Here is a 24,000-nt window from a genome sequence, read left to right on the forward strand (position 1 = left end):
TCAGCAGCAAGAGTGCGGAACTCCACGGCATACACGGCAACCGAACGATCTCCTTGAGTTATGTGGTGTAGAGCAGAAGCTGCCGTTAACTTCCGTGCTGGAGTATCGAAAACTCTTCGGAATTCCTCGACGAAAAGATCGATGTCCTGCGTGAGAGCCCCCTGTTGTTCCCAGATGGGAGAGGCCCATGCCAGTGCCTGGTCGGTGAGAAGGGAGTAGATGTAGCCAACCTTGGAGACAGAAGACACAAAGCGAGAGGGGGAGAGACGAAATTGAACGAGACATTGGTTAATGAAACCCCGGCATCCTTGTGGATCCCCCGCGTAGTGTTTGGGAGGAGGAATACGTGGTTCTGGAGTGAACGGAGGTATCGGGAAAGGATTTGCCGGTGCCACGGGTGGAGATTGGCGCGTGAGGCCTCGAACTTGAAGAGTAAGGGCGTGGACGCTTTGCTGTAAAGCATCCATTCGTTTATCAGATTGGTCCAGATAAGACTCTAATCTTGTAAAAAGAGCAGTATGGGCATTTAAAGTCCGCTCCACCTCAGCGGGGTCCATTTTTGGTGGGCTGAGCATAATGTAAGGATGTGCTCACCACAAACGAGACGGGACCGCGGTGCTGAGGTGGGATAGGAAAGAACACCACCCACAGCCACGAGGGCACGTCTTGATTGAAGAGTGGTCTGGGATTCCGGATCGGGGTAGGAGAGGTACGGTAGGTAGAGAGGCCGTTAGCCAGGTCCGGGGTTAGAGAGAGGGACGTTGTCGTTTACCGTAAGCCAGGATCGGGATTCCAGAGGTGCGGAGAGTCGTGTAGCCGTATGCCGAGTTCGGGATGCCAGAGGTACAGGAAGACGTAGCGGAAGCCGGTTCAGTTCACGAGGAAGTCTGCGAAATAGAATAAGGAGGCAGAGAGAGGTGAGAACAACTGGTTCTATGCTCAGCCAACGAGTCAGTGATTCTGCCAGGTATATATAGGAGAGAGGGTCCAATAGCAGTGCAGCAAGGTGGAGGTGTGTGGAAGGGCCAGGCTACCGCAGGGATAGGTCCAGAATGAGTCCCATGGGAGGAGCCATAAAGCCCAGTAGTCTGAGTGCATTTGATTGCAGCAATGTTTTGATGCGCTGTACCTTTAAGGGGTTGGAGCGACGTCGTGTGGCCAGGCCTCCGTATAGCAGGGTTTGCGTGCGCGTGACCGGGTGAAGCCATCAGCCCGAGATTAGAAGTGCAGTCCTGGCGTGCGCGCGCGCGCCCACGTGAAGCAGTGACCGGTGCTCCGGTGAGGGAATGAGAGTGTGCTGCGGGGATCACCGTCGGAGCTGTAGGTGAGTGAGGAGCACGCCGAGGGCGGCGTGACTCCCAAACCCTCACACCACGGCCCTGATTGGGCCGTGAAAACCATGTGTTTTGGCCGATGTAAAAAAATTGATGACGTCACTTAAAGGCAATGCCAGCACAGCCAATCAGAATGGCTTTGCTGCTATTGCCTTTAAGAAAACGTCATGAAATGACACATGGCCGGACTCACATGGTAAGCCAGCCAATCAGAGTAGGGATGGAGTTGCCACGCTCTGATTGGCTGGCTTACCATGTGAGTCCGGCCATGTGTCATTTCATGACGTTTTCTTAAAGGCAATAGCAGCAAAGCCATTCTGATTGGCTGTGCTGGCATTGCCTTTAAGTGACGTCATCAATTTTTTTACATCGGCCAAAACACATGGTTTTCACGGCCCAATCAGGGCCGTGGGAACCATATGACGACAAATGTGACGTCATAGGCCTTTAAAAGCCTATGTCGTCTCATTTTGAAGGCAGATGCCGAGGAGGACGGACCTCCTCCTGAAGACTGAAGACCAGGGCGTGGCACCGGACATCAAGAAGACCCCGGAACAAGGTATTTTAATACAGATTCACTAAGAATAAAACTAGTACAACCCTTGATTGTCATGTTTTATTATTTTAATGTTTAATTTGTTTTTTTCTTTTCTTTTATGGGTTCCTGTTCCTGGATCGTGTCGTGGATTGTTTCGTGGATTTCTTCGTGGCTTGCTTCCTGGATTGGTTCCTGCACTTGTTCTTGGATTGGTTCCTGGTTTGGTTCGTGGATTTGTTCCTGGATTGTGTCGTGGATGGTGTCGTGGATGGTGTCGTGGATGGTGTCGTGGATTGGTACGTGAGTAAGCTGATCAACGGGAGTCGGTGGGGGCAAGTAATGGTAAGTTAAATAAAGAAATGTACTTAATGTAACTGTTTTTTGTGTTGCTTTTTCATGTTTTCATTTTTTATAATGCATATCATTTCTTCCCACTGTATGTATGTCTGTATGTATGTGTACAGATATATATACAGGGTAAGAAATGATAGTGTTGTTAAAGCTTCTAATTCTGTATTGTTAATCATTGTGGCTATGCATTGATGTGTACTAAATGTATTTTATTTTTAGACAGATGTAAGTTTTGGGCTTCCAGGCCGTACAGTAGGATATGGAAAGCCTTGCTTTAGTATATTGTAATTGTTGGTGTACTTTTGACTATGTTTTGAAGTTGTTCTCTGTTAGGATAGCTTTAGTTCAATGTGTAATTGGTATGGATGGTATTTTAATTGTTTAGGGATGTAAGTGATGTGTGGTAATTCATTGATGGTGAGTTTATTGGATTAAATAATATACTTCTTGTGATGTATGGCGATTTGAGTGAGATTATTGTATTGTTAACATTGATTTGCAGCGTGTACATGCAGTTTACATGTTATGCTACATGTATACACTGTAAATGCAATGTTTTATGAGGCATGTGAGCCTACAGATTGAATGATTAAATGGAATTTGGTTAGGCAATTGGTTTTTATTTCACTGAGGATGTTATGCATAACTGTTGTAGGCATTGCAGGATGGCTTCACCCCTTAATTACCTTTCAGGTTAGTACCCGATAAGGTGATTAAGGGGTTCAGTGTTATGTTAATGATATTCAAATGTTGTGGCTATTTATAATGTTGGCAACGGACACCAAGGACGATGCTGGCGACGGAGACTTCTTATTGATGAGGTTAGTACAATTTTCTTTACATTTTAACGGTATTGAATGTGTTTAATAATGGCCAAATAATGTATTATCCCTATGTGGATAATAGTTATTTGGCACATTATTGTACTGTATGTGCTGGGGGAGGGGGTATTAGGCCCAAGGGTATTTGGTAGGACTCCGCTGTGGGTATTGGGTGAGGGTGGTTGGGGGGCTTTGTGGGGGAGGGTATGTGGGTGATGCTGGCTTAACCCCTTAATAACTGTAGCGGTTAATAACCGCTATGGCGATTAAGGGGTTAGGGGACATTAATTTGGATGTTGTAATTCTTGTGTTTGTTTTGCAGAAGCGGATGGGGCATGGGCAGGATGAAGATGAGGATGGCCTTCATCGTGGCAGTGGGACATGGGTGAGTGCTATATGTATTTAATGTCTTTATTGTTGTGTATGTATTTTAAATGGACAACTGCACTATTATCCATTTGTGGATAATAGTCATTGTGCCCATTACTATACTGTATGTTGTGTATTGCTGCTATGTTTATTGGGGGCATTTGTCCCCAATAAACATGCTACTATGCGTTAACCCCTTCATTGCCTTAGCGGCTATCCGCTATGGTAATGAAGCAGCATTAATGTATTTTAATAATATTGTGCGGAAGCAGGAGGCCCCCTGAGCTGAAGCGCATTTATTTGTGGCTCAGAGACCCCCTGCCTCCCGAGTTACAGGCCCTGGTTTGGGCCATCGGTTACAGTGTGGACGCCATGTTTATTGCGGGGACGCTATAAACATGGCGGCGACACTGCCACCCGATGACACATACCGGGGCCTGTAACTCGGGAAGCAGGGGGTCCCTGCTCCACAAAGCAATGCGGTTCAGCTCAGGGGACCCCCTGCTCACTGTACAGTATAATTAAAAAGACATTCATGCTGCTTCATTACGGTTGCACATAGCCGCCAAGGTAAGGAACGAGTCTTTATTGATGTGTGTGTATTTTATTCATACTGTACATGTGCAGAGGGTCTCCGGAGCAGAACCGCGTTGGTTTGAGGTCCGGGGACCCCCTGCCCCCCGAGATACAGGCCCCTTTATGGGTGCCGGTATCCCTCTGGTTTGTTTACAGGTCGCGGTCACGTGATCGGGACTTTTAAACGCCGAGGGATACCGGCACCTCATAAAGGGGCCTGTATCTCGGGGGGCAGCGGGTCCCCGGACCTCAAACCAACGCGGTTGAGCTTCGAAGACCCCCTGCACATGTACAGTATGAATAAAAGTTGTTTTTAAATACATTTTTTGGTGCCTATGTTTGCGCTGAGAGAGCGGCTTGTCTCTCTCAGCTGCAAACATCTATCGGCACCAAAGGCTTATCGGGAGCCTTATCGGGAGCCAGGCTGTATCGCCACAGGTCATCGGCAGCTTTGCTTTCGCAGTGCTTCAGCAGGGATCGGAAGGATTCGGCCCTTACTGAATACTGCGAGGGCAAATCGCCCAAAAAAAACATTTTCGCAATTCGTGCCGAAAATTTTGTATCGGGGCTTACTGCATGAGGCCCTGTGTGTGCAGTGAGCAGTGTGTGTGCAGTCTGTGCAGTGACAGTGTGTGCAGTGTGTGCACTGTGCAAAAAATACAAAATAAAAACATTTATTTCAATTTACAAATTTATTTATTTATTTATTTCGCCGTATAACGAGGCGCGTTATAACGGCCTTTCCCTGTACATTTATATACTGTTTGCAAACACTCCGGTGCCACACAACCCCCCCCCCCCACCACAACCCCCCCCCCCACCACCACAACCCCCCCCACTCACCTTCAGCCTCATGCGACACACTACTACACCAGAAAAATAAAGCCTTCCTGTCAGCACCAAATTAATTAATATACCGTGCAACACAACACTCCACAAACACTCCGGTGCGACACAAACCCACCCCCCCCCACCCTACCACCCCCCCTCCCCCCAAAAACCCCACAACCCCCCACAAACACCCCACCCCCAACTCACCTTAGGCCTCATGCGCCACACTGCTTAACCTTTAAAATAAAGCCTTCCTGTCGGCACCAAATACACGTAAACCCCCCCCACCCCCCCACAAACCAAACCCCCCACACACACCCCCAACAACCCACCCCCCCATACCCCCCCCCCACCTTTCCTAGCGGGAAATTTAACTCACGGGCAACGCCGGGTCTCTCATTTTATATATATATATATATATATTTTTATATATATATATATATATATATATATATATATATATATATATATATATATATATATATATATATATACTAGCTGAGAGACCCGGCGTTGCCCGTGAGTTAAATTTCCCGCTAGGGAATACTCTATAAGAATAGTGTGAGAGCAGCCAAAGACCCCTTTATCTACATCAAATACCCACCACTATGGACTAACTATTGAAGGACTGGTTGTACTTTTTTATACATTTTTCTTGTTCTTTTTTTAGCACCTTTTTGCACTTTTAAGCTTATTTATATTGGTTGTGTTTTAATAGAGTTTATTAGGCAGTATAGTTTATATTTATATGTAATTATATATATATTATCATGCACTTTACACAATCCATTTGATTGATGGAACTATAGTTCACTTATTATATAATATATCACGTTACTGTTTTTGGCGCTACAATTTTTTGCTTTTATATATATATATATATATATATATATATATATATATACTGTATATATATATATTAAAATTGCTGACTTCTCTATAACAGCAAGCAAAACAAGATACTTTATTTAAACTTTTTATTTTTAGTCACATATTCTACTTTTGTTCATATTGGTTCTCACAAACCTCGGGGGGCCACAACTAATACTTTGGTCTGGTAAAAAATATATTAGTGAACTATACAGTACAATCATTTAAACTGGTTACAAAAGAATCTTAAAATAATATTCCATACAGTACCTCTAATAGGTATTTCATACACTGTGATGTCCCGTAGAACACAGACACAGTGCTTTCACTCAAATCACTAAATGTGGCAAACTAACATTTCACTCCATGACATATAATAATTACTCCTAAACTATTTACCATAATCTATCTAAAACAAAAAACAAACCAACAAACAAAAAACAAACCAACAAACAAAAAACATTTGAAAGGATGTCCCCTTTTGCCAATTCTGCGATCTTTCGCAACTGGAAGTGACGCGATGGACCAAACCGGAAGTGATGCGGCACGATCTCGGGAGTGGGGTTGAAAGCGAACTCGAAAGCTGCGCTCCTTTAATTTTTATGTGTCTATGCACATAGTGCTAAATGTGAGTGTAATATTTATTGCTTTATAAATATATATACAGTGAACATGCAATGTTGCACTAAGAGTGTCATCTCTTTTATTGAGAGTCTGTCCTGCTGAAGCCTGGCACTTCATATCAAGAAAGTCTTCCATACTACTTACACACTGCTGGTATTTTATTAAGAAATTGAGAGTCCCCACTTGTGATTTTTGAAGTTGTTTTTCCTGTAGAACATACTACACTATATATTTTCATTTTTTCCACATACGGTGACATCTGCGCTCCCCACGAGTTTCTTTGAGCATATAAACGGCAGGTGCCCAATGATCAGCTAGCAGCGAAGAGCTTAACCGCCCACTGTCACGGTAGACCAGGTTTTACCAACACATTTATACCGGGATTCTGGATTGAGCACAACAAGAAGGGCAAAATACATTGTACTTTATTTATTTTCAGACAAACACACAAAATTCACAATTACACTGGATAAAACACTTACTGGGATGGGGAAACGAAATCAAATGTCCATTGAACGAAACAAAGTCTCTGGACACCCCTGCACTCATGCAAGTAGGTGCGAGCTTTGAGTCGTGTGACAGTCCTTGGCTAGGGGCGCAACTTGTCACCCCTATATCATTGCTGAAGGGAAAGATTTTGTAATGTAATGTGAATCCCCAGCTCAAGCTAATTCTGGTAGAGGGTGTAAACCTTCGTTACGATGTAGGTTAATCCCTCACACTCCAGAACCGTTGATGCTAAATCTTGGACGTTTCTTGGTTGCTCTTAGGTGAATCTCACTAAGACTGGACTGCAGGCATGTTTATAGGGTTTAGCGCCCTATCCCTAACATCCACAGTCAATCTTCCCGTTTGAACAATGTTTCCCACCTATCCCAGACTTGCCAGTAGTTTGCAAAGAGGGCAGAAGTTGCTTCCCTGTTTTCTCCGAGCATGTGCCAACTTGACACCTGAGCTAGTTAACATACCGGTCCCAACCTTCTACCTGACGACAGCAAGTCTGGGGTTTGGCTACCAAGTGTGAAGTGTCCGTACTTCACACCGGTATATGGCACTTACAAATATCCTGGGTACCCTAACACCTCAGGTCTCTGAGGCTTTTCAACTCCGGACTTCTCATAGACACTGGGGCACACCTTAGCAGGGTGCCTTTTGAAGTTCGGAGATGAAAAATCCCTCAGCTCATTCATCTATAACACAGGGGCGTGTTAATAGATTCATTGCCGGGCTGGCAGGAAAAGATTCCTGCCTGTACATTTAAAACTCATTGAAATACATTTTATTGATAAATCTATGTTCTGTGTATGGAACAAACATAAAACTCATGTGTATCTTAATGGTTTCTTTTCCACTAGCTGCACTCCAAAAATTAGAGAGCTAGATCTTTCCTAGCGTGAGCTATCCACTTAATTGAAGGGGCTCTGTGATATGGGTTGCGGTTTGATCTATAATCGGTCTGGGTTACAAGCCGGCATACAATGTATCCGTCCTGGCTTTTGATCAGTAACCGCAGACGGGAGCCACCAATTCAGCTCAAGTGGATAACGAGACAGCAGGATAGTAAGTATCAAGAAGGCACTTCAGCTAAACCGCAGACCACTTATTCAATTGACTTTGTGATTTCAATGTCTGGGGTCTGAAAACTGATACTTATCTTTAACACAGTTACTTATTCACAGTCACACTACTTCAATCAGCACTTGGCACAGTGCCAGCAGCTCCCCCTTGTGCTGCAAATACAGTTAGCACATTTTTCATTCATTCCTTTAACTGCAGCTAGCTGCTAAGCTGCAAATCAGGGAAAATAAAGGTAGTGTAGGGGAAAACATGGTGTTATGTTGGCAATACATTTTAACCCCTTCTGTCCCAACACGGTTTAGGGTTAACCAGCTGGGCATAATACCTTTATTATTGGCCTGGTTAACCCTTCCACCACCACACCCACTCAGTAGTGAGCGGCCAATGGTGGAGTGGAGGCAGAGAGAGCTGCAGGTGCATTTGATTAAGGATGATGTGAGTAACGATTAACTCGTTGTGTGCTGTTAGTTGCACAACACTGGTGCGTGGTTCACTTTGTGCGTAAAGCATCACAGGACGTGGTGCAGGGGTGGGGCCTGGATATGGCAGTGTCCTCTTGTCTGATGACGTGGCACCTGGGAGTAGCTTCCCTGGTCTGATGGAGCTTGTTGCAGTGGTGGGACCTAACGCTGATCCTTACAGGGAGTAGGTTTTGATTTTGCCTTAAAAGGAAAGTGTGCCTATTTGTTTTATTTTGGAAAGTAAACAACTGCAGGTTTAAAGTCTAAAAACATACCTTTCGACTCTTACTGACCCTACCACGAGGCCATACTGCCCCAAAAGTTAGACCCTTTATGCGCTGACACTATGTAACAGGGAACGGCTGTATTACTTATTCTGCGCTGTGTATGCAGCAATGCTAGAAATGAAACATTATTATATGGGACTCATGGCTTTCCATTGTATGACACTACTGATAAAACCGCCGTTATTCGACCTCTTCACGCGTTGTGTATATCGGAATACCGATGTCATGACATGGGATGTCTTCCAAACTTCTCGCGAGTTCCTGTGAGTGTAGCGAGTGTAGAAAATTGCATTTTAGTGTTCTGTTTTTTAAACACATAAAATAGACACATGAAATAGATACAGTAGCACAGTGCTGTACACATTGCAATTCATTCATTTCATTGCAACCAAAGAAACAGAATCCGTGAAATTCAAATAAAGTATCCGCGATAAGCACCGGTGCCTGGGGCGATTGGCCGCGTTCATGCCACGTGGAGTACAGCAGAGCAGGTGAAATTGGCACCGTGATTTGATCGAATAACGGCCACTGTATGAGTATGTAACAGGGAAAGGCTGTATTACTCATTCTGCGCAATGCTAGAAATAAAACATTATTATATGTGACTCATGACTTTCCATTGTATTTTTTAGAAACCCCGCTCTGTGTGCACTGAGAGCTGCCTGCCTGGGTACAGAAAAGCTCAGCAGGAAGGAAGACCCAGATGCTGCTATGACTGTGTTCAATGCACAGAGGGGGAGATCTCCAACAGCACTGGTTAGTAACCCCTAACTCAGTCATATTCTGTTTTGCTGCCCATCACCTGGTTTAGGTCACACTGCTAGAGTTGCTAATCAGAATAGCAAATGTTCTAATTAGAAATGGGCAAAGCAAGTGTGTGTGCGTGTGTGTGTGTGTGTGTGTGTGTGTGTGTGTGTGTGTGTGTGTGTGTGTGTGTGTGTGTGTGTGTGTGTGTGTGTGTGTGTGTGTGTGTGTGTGTCTGAGTGTGTGTGTGTGTATAGATTGTGAATTCAGTCCACGGATTGCTAAAATACGGAATCCAAAAAACACGTTTGCAATGTTAAAAATACAAAAATCTGAGGCGCATGCGTGAAGCCAGAGTAGATGGAAGCTTAGGTTTCTAGCTCTGCTCGCATCGGCACAATAATCTATTAAAAGCGGCAATCAAAGTGACCCCCCACGAATCAGTCCAGTGAATTCAAGTAGGGGAATACCTGGTGATGCCGGCACGGGGAAAAGCAAAGCCGAAAGACCCCTCGGTCACGACTTATTTCAATTAAAAAAAACCTGCAGCAGGAGACAGCCCTGATCCCCCTACAGCAGGGATGGCAGCAGAGGCTGAGGTTGCCAGGCCGGCTGCAAGAGCGGATGACAATGAACCAGTAACTAGAAAAGACTTCAGGGAGCTCTGCGCAGAGATGAAACAGTTCTTCAACAGAGAGCTGTGGAATCTGCGGAGGGACCTCGATGGACTGGGGGAGAGGACCGGGTCCCTAGAGACCAAAATGGACGCTAACACGAGGGCCATCCAACAGACAAACAAAACAGTAGCCCAGTTACAGGATAAGTTCCGTGACCTCTCAGACAAACAAGAGGACACCGAAAATCGGGACAGACGAAATAATGTCCGTATCCGTGGGGTGCCTGAGACAGTAACAGACGCTGAGGAATTTGTTCAGCAGTGGCTGGAGCATATACTGCCTGATAAATCTGCCCAGGACTTGCACCTTGATAGGTGCCATAGAGCCCTCCATTCAAGACCACAGGCAGGAGCCCCCCCTCGGGATATCATAGTACGCTTTCATTTTTATAAAATAAAAGATGCAGTTTGCCGGATGGCCAGGGAGGCCAGGTCCATGGAGTATGAGGGTGTCAAGCTTCAGATCTTTCAGGATCTATCCCCGGCTACCCTCCTAAGACGACGTAGCCTGGGACCGGTAACTAAAACCCTGCAGGACAGGGGGGTCAGGTACAGATGGCTGTTTCCCTTTGCCCTGCTAGTGGTGAAGAACGGTGTGGCGAATACCCTACGGAGGGCCGAGGACGGCAACAGCTTCCTCAAGAAGCTGGGACTACAGCAAAGCCCCCACAGCCCTGGCCCCTCTCATCCACCTTACCTGGAATCCGAGGCTGATCCGACCCCGTCGATGTCCCGGAACAGAGTGGGAGCCGCGCTGGAGGAAACCCTGTGAAACCACGAGTTCTACACAGCTCCGCCGGTCTGGTAGAGCTCTTAAAGGGACCTGATTCATGTCTCCCTCCCTCGTGTCAAAATGGCCGGCCATGGGTACTCCTGCGATGTCCCCCCCTGGTGGTCTTCTCCGAATACTGCAGCTGGGAGACGCCGGATCCCTTCTTCTCCGACAGGCAGTGAAGATGAGAGCGGGAAAGCAGGATAAAGGCGCGAACAGGAGGAGGGAGGAGCTCCAGACCGGCACACACCGCGACGTCATCATCAAGACTCCCTGGCGCTCGGGCACTTCCACCCATTGAGGAGACTTCCGGGTCAGAGGGTATCGGATGCGGAGGGAGGGACACTGAGCCTGATGGGAGAGGGGGGGAAACGGGACTGGATGCTGAGGCGGGGGTCGGCGGCTGTGAGGGGCTAGCTCCCCTGAGAACCCGGGGCGGGCCTCAGAGTAGGGGGCAGCCCTTCATTGGCGACGCATCAGAAGGGTTTGGAAAATGCTCACCCGTGCCGCTCCCCCCCTCTCGGCCCCCCCCTCCTCTTGCCGCCTCTCCCTTGTTATCTCCTCTTACCCATGGCCTCCTCCCTCCTGCCTTCCCCCCCCCCACCTGTCTGCCCCATCCCCCCCCGCCTTCCCCCCCTTCTCCTTCCTCTCCCCCCCCTCTCCGCTCTCCCCGCCACCCCCCTCCCCCCCCCTTAACCTTCCCCATTTATCCCTTCCCCTCCCACTATCCTCCCCTCCCTCTCCCCTCACCACCCCCCCACATCATTTCCCCTCCTCTGCACCACCCCACCTTTTGCCCCTAACCCCTCCACCCCCCTCCCTCCACCCCTCCCCCCACAGGTTATACTAACAGTATGCAGGGGGAGATGAGCAATACGCCCTAGGCTGAGAGGAGAGCAGTTAAGGGAGAGAAAGAAGTTCCGCCATAGGGGTGCTCCTGCCAAGGCCAGACTGACACATATACATCTTAAAGGGATGTTGCATATAGGAGACATTACAGGCTCAAGAGAGATAGATTATTGTTGGGTTCATGTTTGACCCAGGTTTGTTCGTTCAACCTTAATGACTTTGACTCTACATGATGACTATTGATTAATGCACTTTGTCTACCTTAGGGTCAGGAATCGCTCACGGCGGTCGGCTGGCGGGGTATCGGGGTGCTCGGGGGCACCCTCGATGGGGTCCCATCTCGGTGGACAGCTCCGTGACCGAGACACAGGCCCCCACTCCGCATGAGATCTACGGATGGGGCAAGCGAGGATACGTAAGCCACCAACGCAGAATCCCACAGAGGCATTAACTTCGGGAGTGGGGAGACGTCGGTCTGGGGAGGCCCCCTAGCGCCGGGATGCGCCCGTGGAGCCGAAGCTGAATTACGCTAAGTCTATAGTTATTGTTTTACTTTTTGAAGTTGTAATAAAGAATGTTATGTGATGCCGCAATACACACACAAAGTTCAATGTCGGTGCGAGACACCTTTGGTCTTCGCCGGTGCCTCACAAGGTATCTCATGGAGGTAGTCCATGGGAGCCAACACGCCCTACAGAGGACTTGCCCACAAAGACTGGCACTCCCGTTTGATGGGTGCCAGTCGGCGGTCCGACAAACAGGGCATAAGAGCCGACTCTGGATCAGCCCAGACAAGGCTTTTCCCTTTTTCTTTTTATTTACCCAGTTCTTCCCCCTCTCCTTCCCCCTCTCCTCCCCCCCTTCCCTATCCTTGGGGCTGCGGGCCTACCATCAGAGCAGGGCAAGGCCAACCCAGGGGCACATACCTATCACAGGTCACACTCACGATAATAGGAGGCCCAGATTTGGACCGCCTCAGAACCATAACATCTGTACGCAGATCCCAGACACCAACCTAACTATATGGCGCTGAATTTTATATCTATAAACGTAAAGGGATTTAACAACCCTACGAAAAGAAAAGTCGCCTTTACAGATTTTAAGGCAAAACAGGCCGACATCCTCCTAATACAGGAAACACATTTTAGCCGTAACAGTGTACCCAAATTCCTAGATAGACAATTCACACAATTCTATTGGGCGTCCGCTGCAGAAAAAAAAAGAGAGGTCGGAGTTATCTTCCACAACAGGGTTCCATTCACACTGGACACGATTAGGAGAGACAATGAAGGCAGATACTTAATAGTAGTGGGTTCAATACAAGAACAGCCACTGACAATAGCCTCGGTGTATGCCCCGGGTGAGCAAGGACACAAATTTATCAAGGATTTTTTTCAGAAACTGACGCAGGTAGCCAAAGGTCAGATAATCCTAGCGGGAGACTTCAACCTTACTATGAACCCCAAGCTAGATTGAACGGGAATTGCTAGAAACGGTCGTAAGAAAGTGATTGACACCCTAAAATCAGGTCTCAAGAAAGCCCAGCTAGTAGATATCTGGAGGGAACTTCACCCCACAGAAAAAAACTATACTTTTTACTCCCACCCCCACGACGTCTATAGCAGAATCGACTACTTCTTCATTTCTAGTAGACTGGTTCCCTTGGTCGCCCAGGCTTTGATCCATGATATTTCATGGTCAGACCATGCGCCTATAGAGCTGAGGTGCAACCAAATTCGCCCTGATAGACCCGGTGCAAATTGGAAAATAAATGAGTCACTCCTTAAGATCCCAGCTATATGCGACTCAGTCGGAGAGGAGATAGATAAATTCTTCACGACTAATTATGGTTCGGTGAGCTCCGACCTCACCCTCTAGGAGGCCCATAAGGCAACCATAAGGGGCACTTTAATTGGTATTGCCGCCCGTAGAAAGAGAGAGCGTAGTAACAAGATAGCAGCCCTCCAATCCAAATTAAATTCCCTCACATCAAGACACAAACTGACGCAGGATCCGAGGGTCCTATTGGAGTTAAAGAACATCAAAATCGAACTAAACCTACTATTGGTCTCCCAGGCTGATAAGTCTCTGAGTTGGTCACGGAGGAAATTTTACGAAAAGGCGAACAGGCCGGATACCATGCTAGCGCGCAAACTAAACACTAGACAGCCTAATTATAACATACAGGCGGTGCGTCTGAAGGACGGCTCCTCCACATCCAACCCAAAAAGCATAGTCGAGGAATTTAAATCATTCTACGAAAATTTATATAATGGAGAGAAAGTGGCACATAACTCCAAAACGGCAAGGGCCACGGAAGATTTTATAGCACGTTCCAACCTAACAGGGCTGAGCGTGCAGGACAGGGAGGGGTTGGAGGCTGATTTCACATTAGAAGAACTTACCCAGGTCATCACGGACCTTAAACCCTCAAAGGCCCCGGGGCCAGATGGGTTTTCGGGGCAGTATTATAAGGCGTTCGCAGAGAACCTTGCCCCATGGCTGCTCCGAATGTATAATGCTGTATTAGCAGGAGCCCCGTTCCCGGAGCAGATGCTCCAGGCATCAATCTCAGTTATCTATAAACCTGGGAAAGATCCGCAGGACTGTAAAAGTTATAGACCAATTTCCCTAATTAATACAGATGTTAAAATATACGCCAAACTACTGGCCAATAGATTAAGTCTTATCCTGCCCAGACTCATACATCCAGATCAAGTTGGCTTTATAATGGGTAGACAAGCTGCGGACAACACCCGACGAATCATTGTTCTGCTAGAAATAGCCACTAATCAGAAATTAAGCGTTATGATGTTGAGTCTGGATGCGGAAAAAGCGTTTGACAGGATTGACTGGCCCTACTTAAAACAGACGCTTGGGGCATTCGGCTTTGGGGAAAGGGTAAGTGGGGCGATAATGTCGCTATACTCGGGCCCCACAGCCAAGGTCATACATCAGGGTTTCCCCTCTAATTTATTTCAAATTAAAAGCGACACACGTCAGGGGTGCCCGTTATCACCCCTGTTATTCGCCCTATGTATGGAACCTTTAGCTGCGCAAATCCGTAACAACCCGGATATTTCAGGGATTACGGTGCATTCACAATCACATAAGATTGCCCTGTACGCAGACGATATACTGCTGCTAATCTCCAGGCCTCTAACCTCCCTGCCGAACCTATTTGACCTGTTGGATAAATTTAATAGAATATCAGGATTCAAAATAAATCAAACCAAATCAGAGGCCCTGAATATCAGCCTCCCAAAGGAAACTGAAAAACTACTGAGTCTGAACTTTAATTTCAATTGGCAACCAAAACATATTAAATATCTAGGGATCTACATCACTAAAGATTACAAGGGCGTCTATGATGCTAATTACCCCAAACTAATCAAGACACTAAAAGCAGATTTAAAAAAATGGACGCCCTACAAGATCTCCTGGATAGTAAGGATACATAGTGTCAAGATGAATCTCCTCCCCCGTATCCTATATTTGTTTCAGACTCTACCAGTGCCACTTAGACTGAAGTATATACTCTCACTTCAGTCTGATATCTCCGAATTTATCTGGGGAGGGAAAAAACCTAGAGTAAATAAGACAATTATGAAAAAAAACACCCGGACAGGAGGCCTAGCGGTACCTTGCCTGGTCTCTTACTACAAAGCGGCGCAATTGTGTCAACTCACACAATGGCAGACCAACCCCGATCTGAAAAGATGGGTGGATCTGGAAAAGAGGGCTTGTGCCCCACTAGAGATAGAGAATTTGCTATGGTTACCCAAAACAGCTATTAAATGGGCTGAACGACCGCTCTCATCGGTGGCCAACTCACTGTCGGTATGGGAGACCACAAAATATAAACATACCCTGACCACAAGGCGCTCTATGATGGCCCCCTTGTGGGGCAAACCTAACTTTGCACCGGGACTAGTGGCAAATGCCGCAGGGCCCTGGAAAAAATATGGATATCTTAGGTTAAGAGATCTGGAGGGTATACCGAACAGAGTTAAATCATTCGAACAAATTAGATCTGAAAAAAACATCCCACATTCCGAATTTTTTCGCTACCTCCAGATACGAGCGTTCTTCGCCAAAAACTCCCCCTTCCCACCATTAACCACATTCGAAAAGCTCTGTCTGATGAAAACAGACACACAGGGACTTACATCGCACATCTATAGAGAAGTGATCGGTTCTGGGAGCTCACAGCAACGACAAAAACTGACGTACCAACTTAGATGGGAAACAGATATTGGGGAGGAATTGGAGGAGGACGACTGGACTGCTATAATAGAGGCTACTGCCAAGAGCTCCATATGCACTACTTTGAAGGAGAATGCATATAAAGTATTGATGAGGTGGTACCTCACCCCATTAAAATTATCAAGGTTTGTCACAGGATACTCCCCGCTGTGTCCCAAACAGTGCGGAGAATCGGCGGACCTGTTGCACATGCTGTGGTCTTGCCCTCGGATCTCACACCTGTGGGATGAAATTAGACATTGGATCCAGAGGATTTTTGACCTCACAATTCCCCCTGATCCATGGCTGTTCCTATTGAACAGACCATGGAAGGGTCTTTCAAAATCAGGTAATAAACTAGTTGCACATTTTGCAACAGCAACGAGGTGCGAGATCGCAGCTATGTGGAAACAACCAGAGATCCCAAATATCCCAAAAATTCGGAATCGATTATGGTACATATGCCAGATGGAGAAATTGACGAGTCTGGTCAATAACACTGGCGAAAAATATCTAAAAGTCTGGACGCCTTGGCTGGAACAGACAGACATCCCGGGGGTTGAGGTAGCCACGATATGGCAGTGATTATTCCAAGTGCATTCTCGTACAAAGTAAGCGGAACGGACTACGAGACCTAGTTGAGGACACACCATGTGAACACTTTGCGCGGCCCTAGAAGTCGGCAAACAAACGGTGTATAGTAAATCTACCAGCCACCTATGGGAAAGTGGCAGTGCAGCGTGCTGCGCCCCCCCCCTCCCCTTCCCTCCTTCCCACCCTCCCCCTCCTTAATTTACTTTTTTTTTGTGTTGTTCCCCCAAGTTTAACCTACTGGTTTTAGAGATATCATGTGCAACGCATGAACGCTTGTGGCTCCAGAAGGAGAATGTAGCAGTATCGTACATGACTGTAATACTGTGAATGTTCGTGTTATTTGTATTGCGATGCTATTTATATTGAAAATATTCCAATAAACTTGAAGTTATAAAAAAAAAAAAAAAAATACAAAAATCTGCATTTTTGTGACTGATTAATGGATTAATCCGCGGCTAAAAGGAGCTGGCCAATCTTCAGCAGATTGAAATTTGACCGCAAAATTCTGCCATGTCTATTTCTTATCCTTGGTGGGCCGGACACCAGTAGCTCACACGCTACCTTAGACTTATCAACTCAATATAGTTCTTATTGAAATCCTTTGGGCTGACAGACAATTACACCACTCTCTACCATAGCCCCATTTTAAGCGTTTTCTGCGGGACAGATCTTTAGTGATCAGGGGAAAAAAAGAATCAGCCTTTTTTTAAACATCTCCACCAAAATCCGCAGCTGAAGGGAACTGGCTAGTCTGCAGTGTATTCGAATTCCGGTCAATTTTCGCCGATGTCCAGTAACAGCAAGATTGAACGCCATGTTCTGTATCAGGACTTCTGGCAAGAGAGTGCAGCATCATGAATCCTGCTTCATAACCAATTTACTCTGAGAAATCTGTCTCTATATGCCTTAGAATAAAATACCTTAATTGTTAGTGCTGTATTTGCTTTGCTGTTAAAAACCAATTAACATTATTCTTCATCAGACATTTGCACTAAAAGAACTGAACTTTGATGTGTGAGTGTAATGCGTGAGGCTCATAATGCTTAAATTGCTAATGATGGAGTGTCCAATAAATGTGTCCACTTACATTTTTCTGCACCCTTTCATTGATTGTTTTAAGTGACTGTGAATTGTGTATATTTCCAAGATTTACTGTCCCTAAACTTTTACCACATGACAAAGAGTCAACGCACACTGGGGTTTTTCCACGGAAGCAATTACAAATAGCAGATTGCTGCCTGCTGAATTTTGCAGCTTCCATTATTATTTTGTGGCACTGCTACAACTGTTACCGTTTCTAACAATCCAGATTAAAGAGTCACTAAGGATGAAAATGCATTAATATTCAACTTCATTACTTTTGCAAAGCAAAGACAATGGAGGGGTTAAAGAACAACAGCAGCTTTATTGAAGGCAGTGGGTGTGGGTGAAGTAGGTACTTGGCCCTTCATTCACCCCCTCTGACCCCAATAAACATTACAATATGTACTACCCACTAATACACAACCCATCCCCTGTGACCCCACATAAAACCATAATTGAATTATTTATACACATGATTGATACCAGAGTCCAGCAGGTGTCTCCGGGTGGTCCCCGCAGGTGTCTGGGGGCCCCAAAGGGTCCCGGGTGGTTCCTGTGGGTGTACGGGGGTCCTCAGGTGGTCCCCACTGGTTTCTGGGGGCCCCCAGGTGTCACAGGAGACCAGGTTTATTAATACCTTTTTATACGGGGATCATTGATTGAGCGAAACAAGGAGGTAAAATAAATTGTAATTTATTTCACGAAAAGACATACACACAATGTAACACAATTTACAAGGTTAACACACCTACTGGGTGTGATGGTGAAGGGGTACCCAGGCCAGTAAATAAAGGTATTATGCCCGGCAGGGTGCCCCTAAACCATATTGGGGAATTGTGATTGTCAGCTCTTCAACCCAATCATGGCATGTAACTGCATTTGTAATAAAGATGTATGTGTATTTTTACTGTTCCAGGAGTGCCAACCATTGGAGAAGTGCAGGGCGTGAGTTTCAGGGGTGATTTTATGGTAAAATTTGTCAGGGTGTGTTTGGGTATGAGGGGGCCAGTGTTGCGGGTTACCTTGAAACATGTACTCAGGAATCCCCCCAGATTCCAGAAGACATGAGGAACACAGACCACCGGATAAAATCCTCCCTAGAAAGCATAGATGTGTAGAACGCTAGTGCATCAGAAAGACAAGTCCTTAGTGTATTCGTAACATCTGCAGTTGAGAAGCTCCCAATAATCTGTATAACACAATAAAGTTAGCCTAATAGGGTTTAAGGGACTAGTACTTAATGCCACAGGCACCAATAAAGAATTGTACAATAAATGTCCCATGTAGTGAGAATGAAGGGGTGTGGCAACCCACAGGTATAACTCACTTTTGAATTGCAGAATCCAGGGGAGTGTTCTTCAGCAGGTATCAATAGCATGCATTCCACCAGTAACAGGAGCAAGAACAGGAGAAAAAACGACAGTGCACTGCCAAGAAAACCAAGAGGAGGCTCACGGCAGCAAAAGCAAAAATGTATTTATGCCATAAAAATATTGGACAAAGGTCCCCCCTAGCCCCAACAAGTATCCACCTACGCGTTTCGGGCACGAAATGCATAGGTGGATACTTGTTGGGGCTAGGGGGGACCTTTGTCCAATCTTTTTATGGCATAAATAAATTTTTGCTTTTGCTCCCGTGAGCCTCCTCCTGGTTTTCTTGGCAGTGCACTGCCGTTTTCTCTCCTCTCCCTAGAAAGCAGTTTGCAGCTCACCGCCAAATCTCCATGCTTCAGCACAAACCAGAACAGTAAGACCGGGCAGGGGAAGGAATCAAATGGAAGAGCAGGAAAGAAATCCCAGAAGCAGCGCTTCAGCATGTTAGATACATACGTAGGCAATTAATATCAATGTATAGCCAAGATAAGGAGAAATAGAATAAAGCTATGTCAAGTATTGGACCCAGTGCAATTGAGAGCAGGAATATTCAATAAGATATAATGTCTTTAGGTGAAGAAGTATCCAAAACCTTGATGGCACTTCACCAGACCAGAAAAAACAATACAGACCGGCGCCTTAGAGTCCAAATAGTGGGATAAATAAAAGTCCAATGGATGGCTTAGGATATCCAATAGATGACAATCAAGTCCAGTGGACAGCAGATTCCTCAGCAGCAAACAATGTATGATATGCAGGGGAGACAAAAGAACAAGATCATAGTGTACCAAAATATGGTTAGAACATGTAACACATAAACAAACAGGCACATACAACAATAAACATGTAGGCTGACTAATAACAATTTATTTTAATGAACACAATAAAATTCAGCAACTGATTGCGAGCAGATCCAGGATCCGGTTGTGCAAAACCGGAATCCTACTTACAGCCAGTCCTCAGGATATGCGCAGATATAGGGATTAAAGATGATCCGGTGGTGGGTGATACTGGATGCGTGCCTGTATGTGATTCCCCGCAGGTGACTCCTCAGTAAGTATAGGCAGACTTGCCTTCCGCTCCACGAGGCGCCCTCCGCTCGCGGCCGGAACTGCGTCACAGCCCGGATACACGTCACAGGGGGCGGGACACCGCTCCGAATCTCCCAACCTCGCCGGGTCTCGCTGACAATATAATCCAAAATTGCTGCTGTTCCAGGGACTGCTATAGCGATCTGCTCATCTGTCAGTTAAAAGCTGATGAATGATACTCAAAGGCCCACACACTCTGACGCGTTTCAGGCTGGGACGCCCTTTATCAAAAAATAAAGATAAAGGGCGTCCCAGCCTGAAACGCGTCAGAGTGTGTTCTGTCTCCCCCCCCTCCATACCATGTACTAATAAATCTACGTTTTTAACCCTTCATTGATGGTGCTGTCCCCATTCTTTAGCTGTGCTCCGCTGCAATCTTTGGATTTCGTGCTAGGGGAAGGAATCATATTCACAGTACCCATGGATATGCCCAAAAACCCAGAACCCAGGTTAGGGTTCAGTGTATCTCCCACCAGGTATAAGGTGGCGAGAATTATGTTATTTCTACTATGACATGTATTACTATATCAGGATTTTCCTGTAACCGTGCAAAGGAAAAATGGTTTTAAAACCCAGAAGCCAACAGCACAGCGTACAACTTTTAGCTAACTTCTGCTAAGAAGGTCCTAGCGCGCTGAAATTTGCCGTGAGCGCTGCTGGGGTAAAATCATGAAAATGGTTATAGGGCAATTTGTATAAAGTTATATAAAAATTGATAAATGAAAGTCCCCCAATTTTAATTGTTCCAACATTATAGGCATAAGGGGATTTTCATTCAGGAGGCCGGAACAGAGGAAAACACTTAAGTTGTGATTACGGTACTTTAGAAATGTATAGCAGGAAATTCCTGTGAGGTGAGCAATGCATATGTAACTCAGAACTCTAAGACACCCCGCTGGTTTGGTTCCACAGTGTCTGAAAACGCCCGTAGTTGAAAAGCTTTAGCCGACTAAAGTGTGAAGTGTAGAGGGGTAATACAAGTATCCCCATCTTAGTAAATGTCCAGGCAAATGGCCCAGATATCCGTCCAGCTCAATTAAAATGTCGCAAGGTAAGGGGGTGGCTCTGGTACGCTAAGCAGCAGAGGTGCGAGGTTCGACATGCCCTTAGCAAACTAAGAAGCCCCTCTTACAGGTTTGCAAAGTATGGGCAACTCTGGGATAGTTGGGAATATTAGTTCCCACGCAGAGATTGGCAGCAGTGGTACAGATAGGGGTTTTGTATTGTATAAGAATCCCTGCAGTCGATCGGGGGGTGGGGGGGTCAGATTCATCATGCAGTGAAAGATTCATCCTGTAACAAAATTTAACATTATAACTAAGTGTAACGGGTATTCCACCCCACCCAATCTCATATATAGTGTGGGTGAGTAGAACATGCGGTGTTACCGGTGTGGTGCGTATACCTGCAGGCTCACAGGAAGTCTGAGCCTCCGCTAGTGAGAGCCTGGGGTGAATCCTCTGGAACGTTTCTTCTTTCAGCGCCTCCACCTATGTAGGATTCTAGAGAAGTGTAGAATGACCCTACATAGGAACCCACTCAGAAACCACACACACAGTGATTATATAACTAAGGACTTTACTAACAAATAATAATGACCTGTGTCTCTCTCACGAGGAGACACTAACAGTGACGTCTCGCAGGACGATTCCCAAACACTAAGTGATCCCACCCAGTGTCCCAAGAACCCCACCCAGTGTCCCGTACTCCTACAGAGATAGTCAATGGGTGACTGCGCAGTCACTAAGAACCTCTAGGCCTGTTGGTGCACATGTGATTGTATAATACCTGCCGAGCACTCCGGTGCTCGGGTCAGCAACAAACTTCTCAAAGGGTCAGACGTGTGATGAATCCGTCTGATCCTCCAACCGAACTCCTTGCACGTGCGGACCGCTAGGGCGGTCCCACTCTGGAATCGTCTCTGTGGACCCCACCGTGGGTCCAACCGCTTCCACAGGAACAGCAGCAGCCGCTGTGTCCCTATCTATCTAAGTGGTACTAACGTGACAGGAACCCTAACCTAGGGCCTGTCCCTGTAGTACAGCAACCTGTAGTGGCTTGGGGAACTCCTATGGGCCTGCAGGGGTTATGACCTGTCCCACTCCCCTAACTACCCAAGTCCCTTCAGCCTCACTACTGTCTGACTAGTCCCAGCGCCTACAGCAGCAAGCTGTAGCTCACTGGAGGCTGCAGCCAACGTGCTGCGCAACAAGGTGCCTGCCTGTCAGACCTCACAGCACTGCCCGCTGTGACTCTGACAAGGCAGCACTCCAAACTAGGGTCCGCGTCCCTCTCTAGGACTTCCCTAAGCAGTTACCCACCCAACTAGTGGGGAGTTGGGGCCTACCTGGAGTGTAGGTACCTATATGGGGCAGAAGCTGCACTCGCTCCCCGCACCCTACTTCCCTCACAGCTCCCTGACTCCAACTCTCTTAACTGCAGACTTCCTTCTTCCAGCTCCCACTAATGTAAGTGGCAGGGTCCCTAACCTGAGGGCTGCCCCTGGCAACACTCACCTTACTGGGGAGCTGAGCTATCTCGGACCAAGGGGGTGCTGGCCTAATACAGGGGAGTCCCTCTCTCCTGTACCCTACCTCCTTCCCTTGTCTGTTCCTTCCGCTGACTGACTAGCGTGGTGCAAGCCCGCGAAATGTATCCTTTCCTCCAGCGCAATCCTGCAGCCCTATTGGCTCCTATGAGGCACCTGGTGCCTCCCTCGCTATGCTCCATGGGAGTTGTAGTCCCATAGAGCCTATCCTGGCATTTTGGCCGCGTGCGCGCCTTTCCTGCGCATGCGCGAGCTATAGGGGGCTTCCTCAACCTTTCCCTACTCTGTTCTGGCCCTCGCGCGACTTTCCCTGACTCTGGGGCTCCAACTGCGCCTGCGCGATCACTGCGCATGCGCGAGTGGCTAATTAATGGCGGCGCTCTCCTCGCCGGCCGCCGGGACCTTAGAGACGCAACCGCAGCCTTAGCAACGGCCCGATCGCGTCCCCGGCAACCGGCCAGCTCGCTGAGACAGCGCACCGCTCCCTGCAACGGCCCCCACCCTTGGGATGGCCGTCGGGTCTGCCACTGGCCTCCGGCAGTACCCAGCATCTCTCCTGGCCACGGAGGCTCCCTAGGAGGTCGCTGGGGGAAACAGGTGACCTGGCTACATAAGATTTGTACAAGCTTCAGTAGTTCGTAAGAACTAAGGAATCCAGAACTAATTTTATAGCGGTAGAAAGAGGAAAGCAGCTCCGGTGGAGAAATAGTGGTTGCGAGCGCACCACTAGTCAAAGACTAACAAATCAAAAGATAGTACCAGCACTCTCTGTCTCACAGCTACAGATATAAGCAAATACCAGTGTAGGGAATATGAATAATTTAATGACACTAATAATAAACTGAAAATATAGCAACAATAGCCAATATGCCAATGCAAGAATAAATATCACCATAAAGAAAATCAAAAAATAAAAGGGGGTAGAGGGGAAAGAAGGAGGAGGGGAAAAAACACAAAAGAAAAGCAAAATATCACAAAAATGGAAAAAGGAAAGCAATCTAGGGGGGCAATGTTTCGAGGGGTGACCTCTTCATCTGGCCCATTCCCCCTGGTCCCAAAGGGTCCCAGAGGTACTTCCCTAAGCCTTCCCTCCCCACTGTCAAATAATCCCACACTCAGCTAATGATATAAATCTAAAGTCTAAAGAGGGCAAATCACATAAGCAGATATCAAATATCAAACAATAAATGTAAATACAAGAATATTGTAAAAGACACAGAACATATGCAGATATCAGATGTCTATCAGTGAACAAGTATAAGCAAACCCTCTTCCTGGTTTTGATATTTGATATCTGCTTATGTGATTTGCCCTCTTTAGACTTTAGATTTATATCATTAGCTGAGTGTGGGATTATTTGACAGTGGGGAGGGAAGGCTTAGGGA

The 24,000-nt window shown here is 46.6% G+C and overlaps 1 protein-coding gene across 1 annotated transcript in view; it reads left to right on the top strand.

The window, feature by feature from the left end:
• LOC142492225 (vomeronasal type-2 receptor 26-like) overlaps positions 1-24,000 on the top strand; it is a 96,217-nt gene that overhangs the window by 42,997 nt on the left and 29,220 nt on the right. Inside the window, exon 6 of the mRNA XM_075594895.1 lies at positions 9,273-9,396. Coding sequence (XP_075451010.1) covers positions 9,273-9,396 — 124 coding nt within the window. The remainder of the gene's footprint in view (positions 1-9,272; positions 9,397-24,000) is intronic.

The sequence above is a fragment of the Ascaphus truei genome, chromosome 4 (genome assembly GCF_040206685.1).
Source record: "Ascaphus truei isolate aAscTru1 chromosome 4, aAscTru1.hap1, whole genome shotgun sequence".
Classification (NCBI taxonomy): Eukaryota; Metazoa; Chordata; class Amphibia; order Anura; family Ascaphidae; genus Ascaphus; species Ascaphus truei.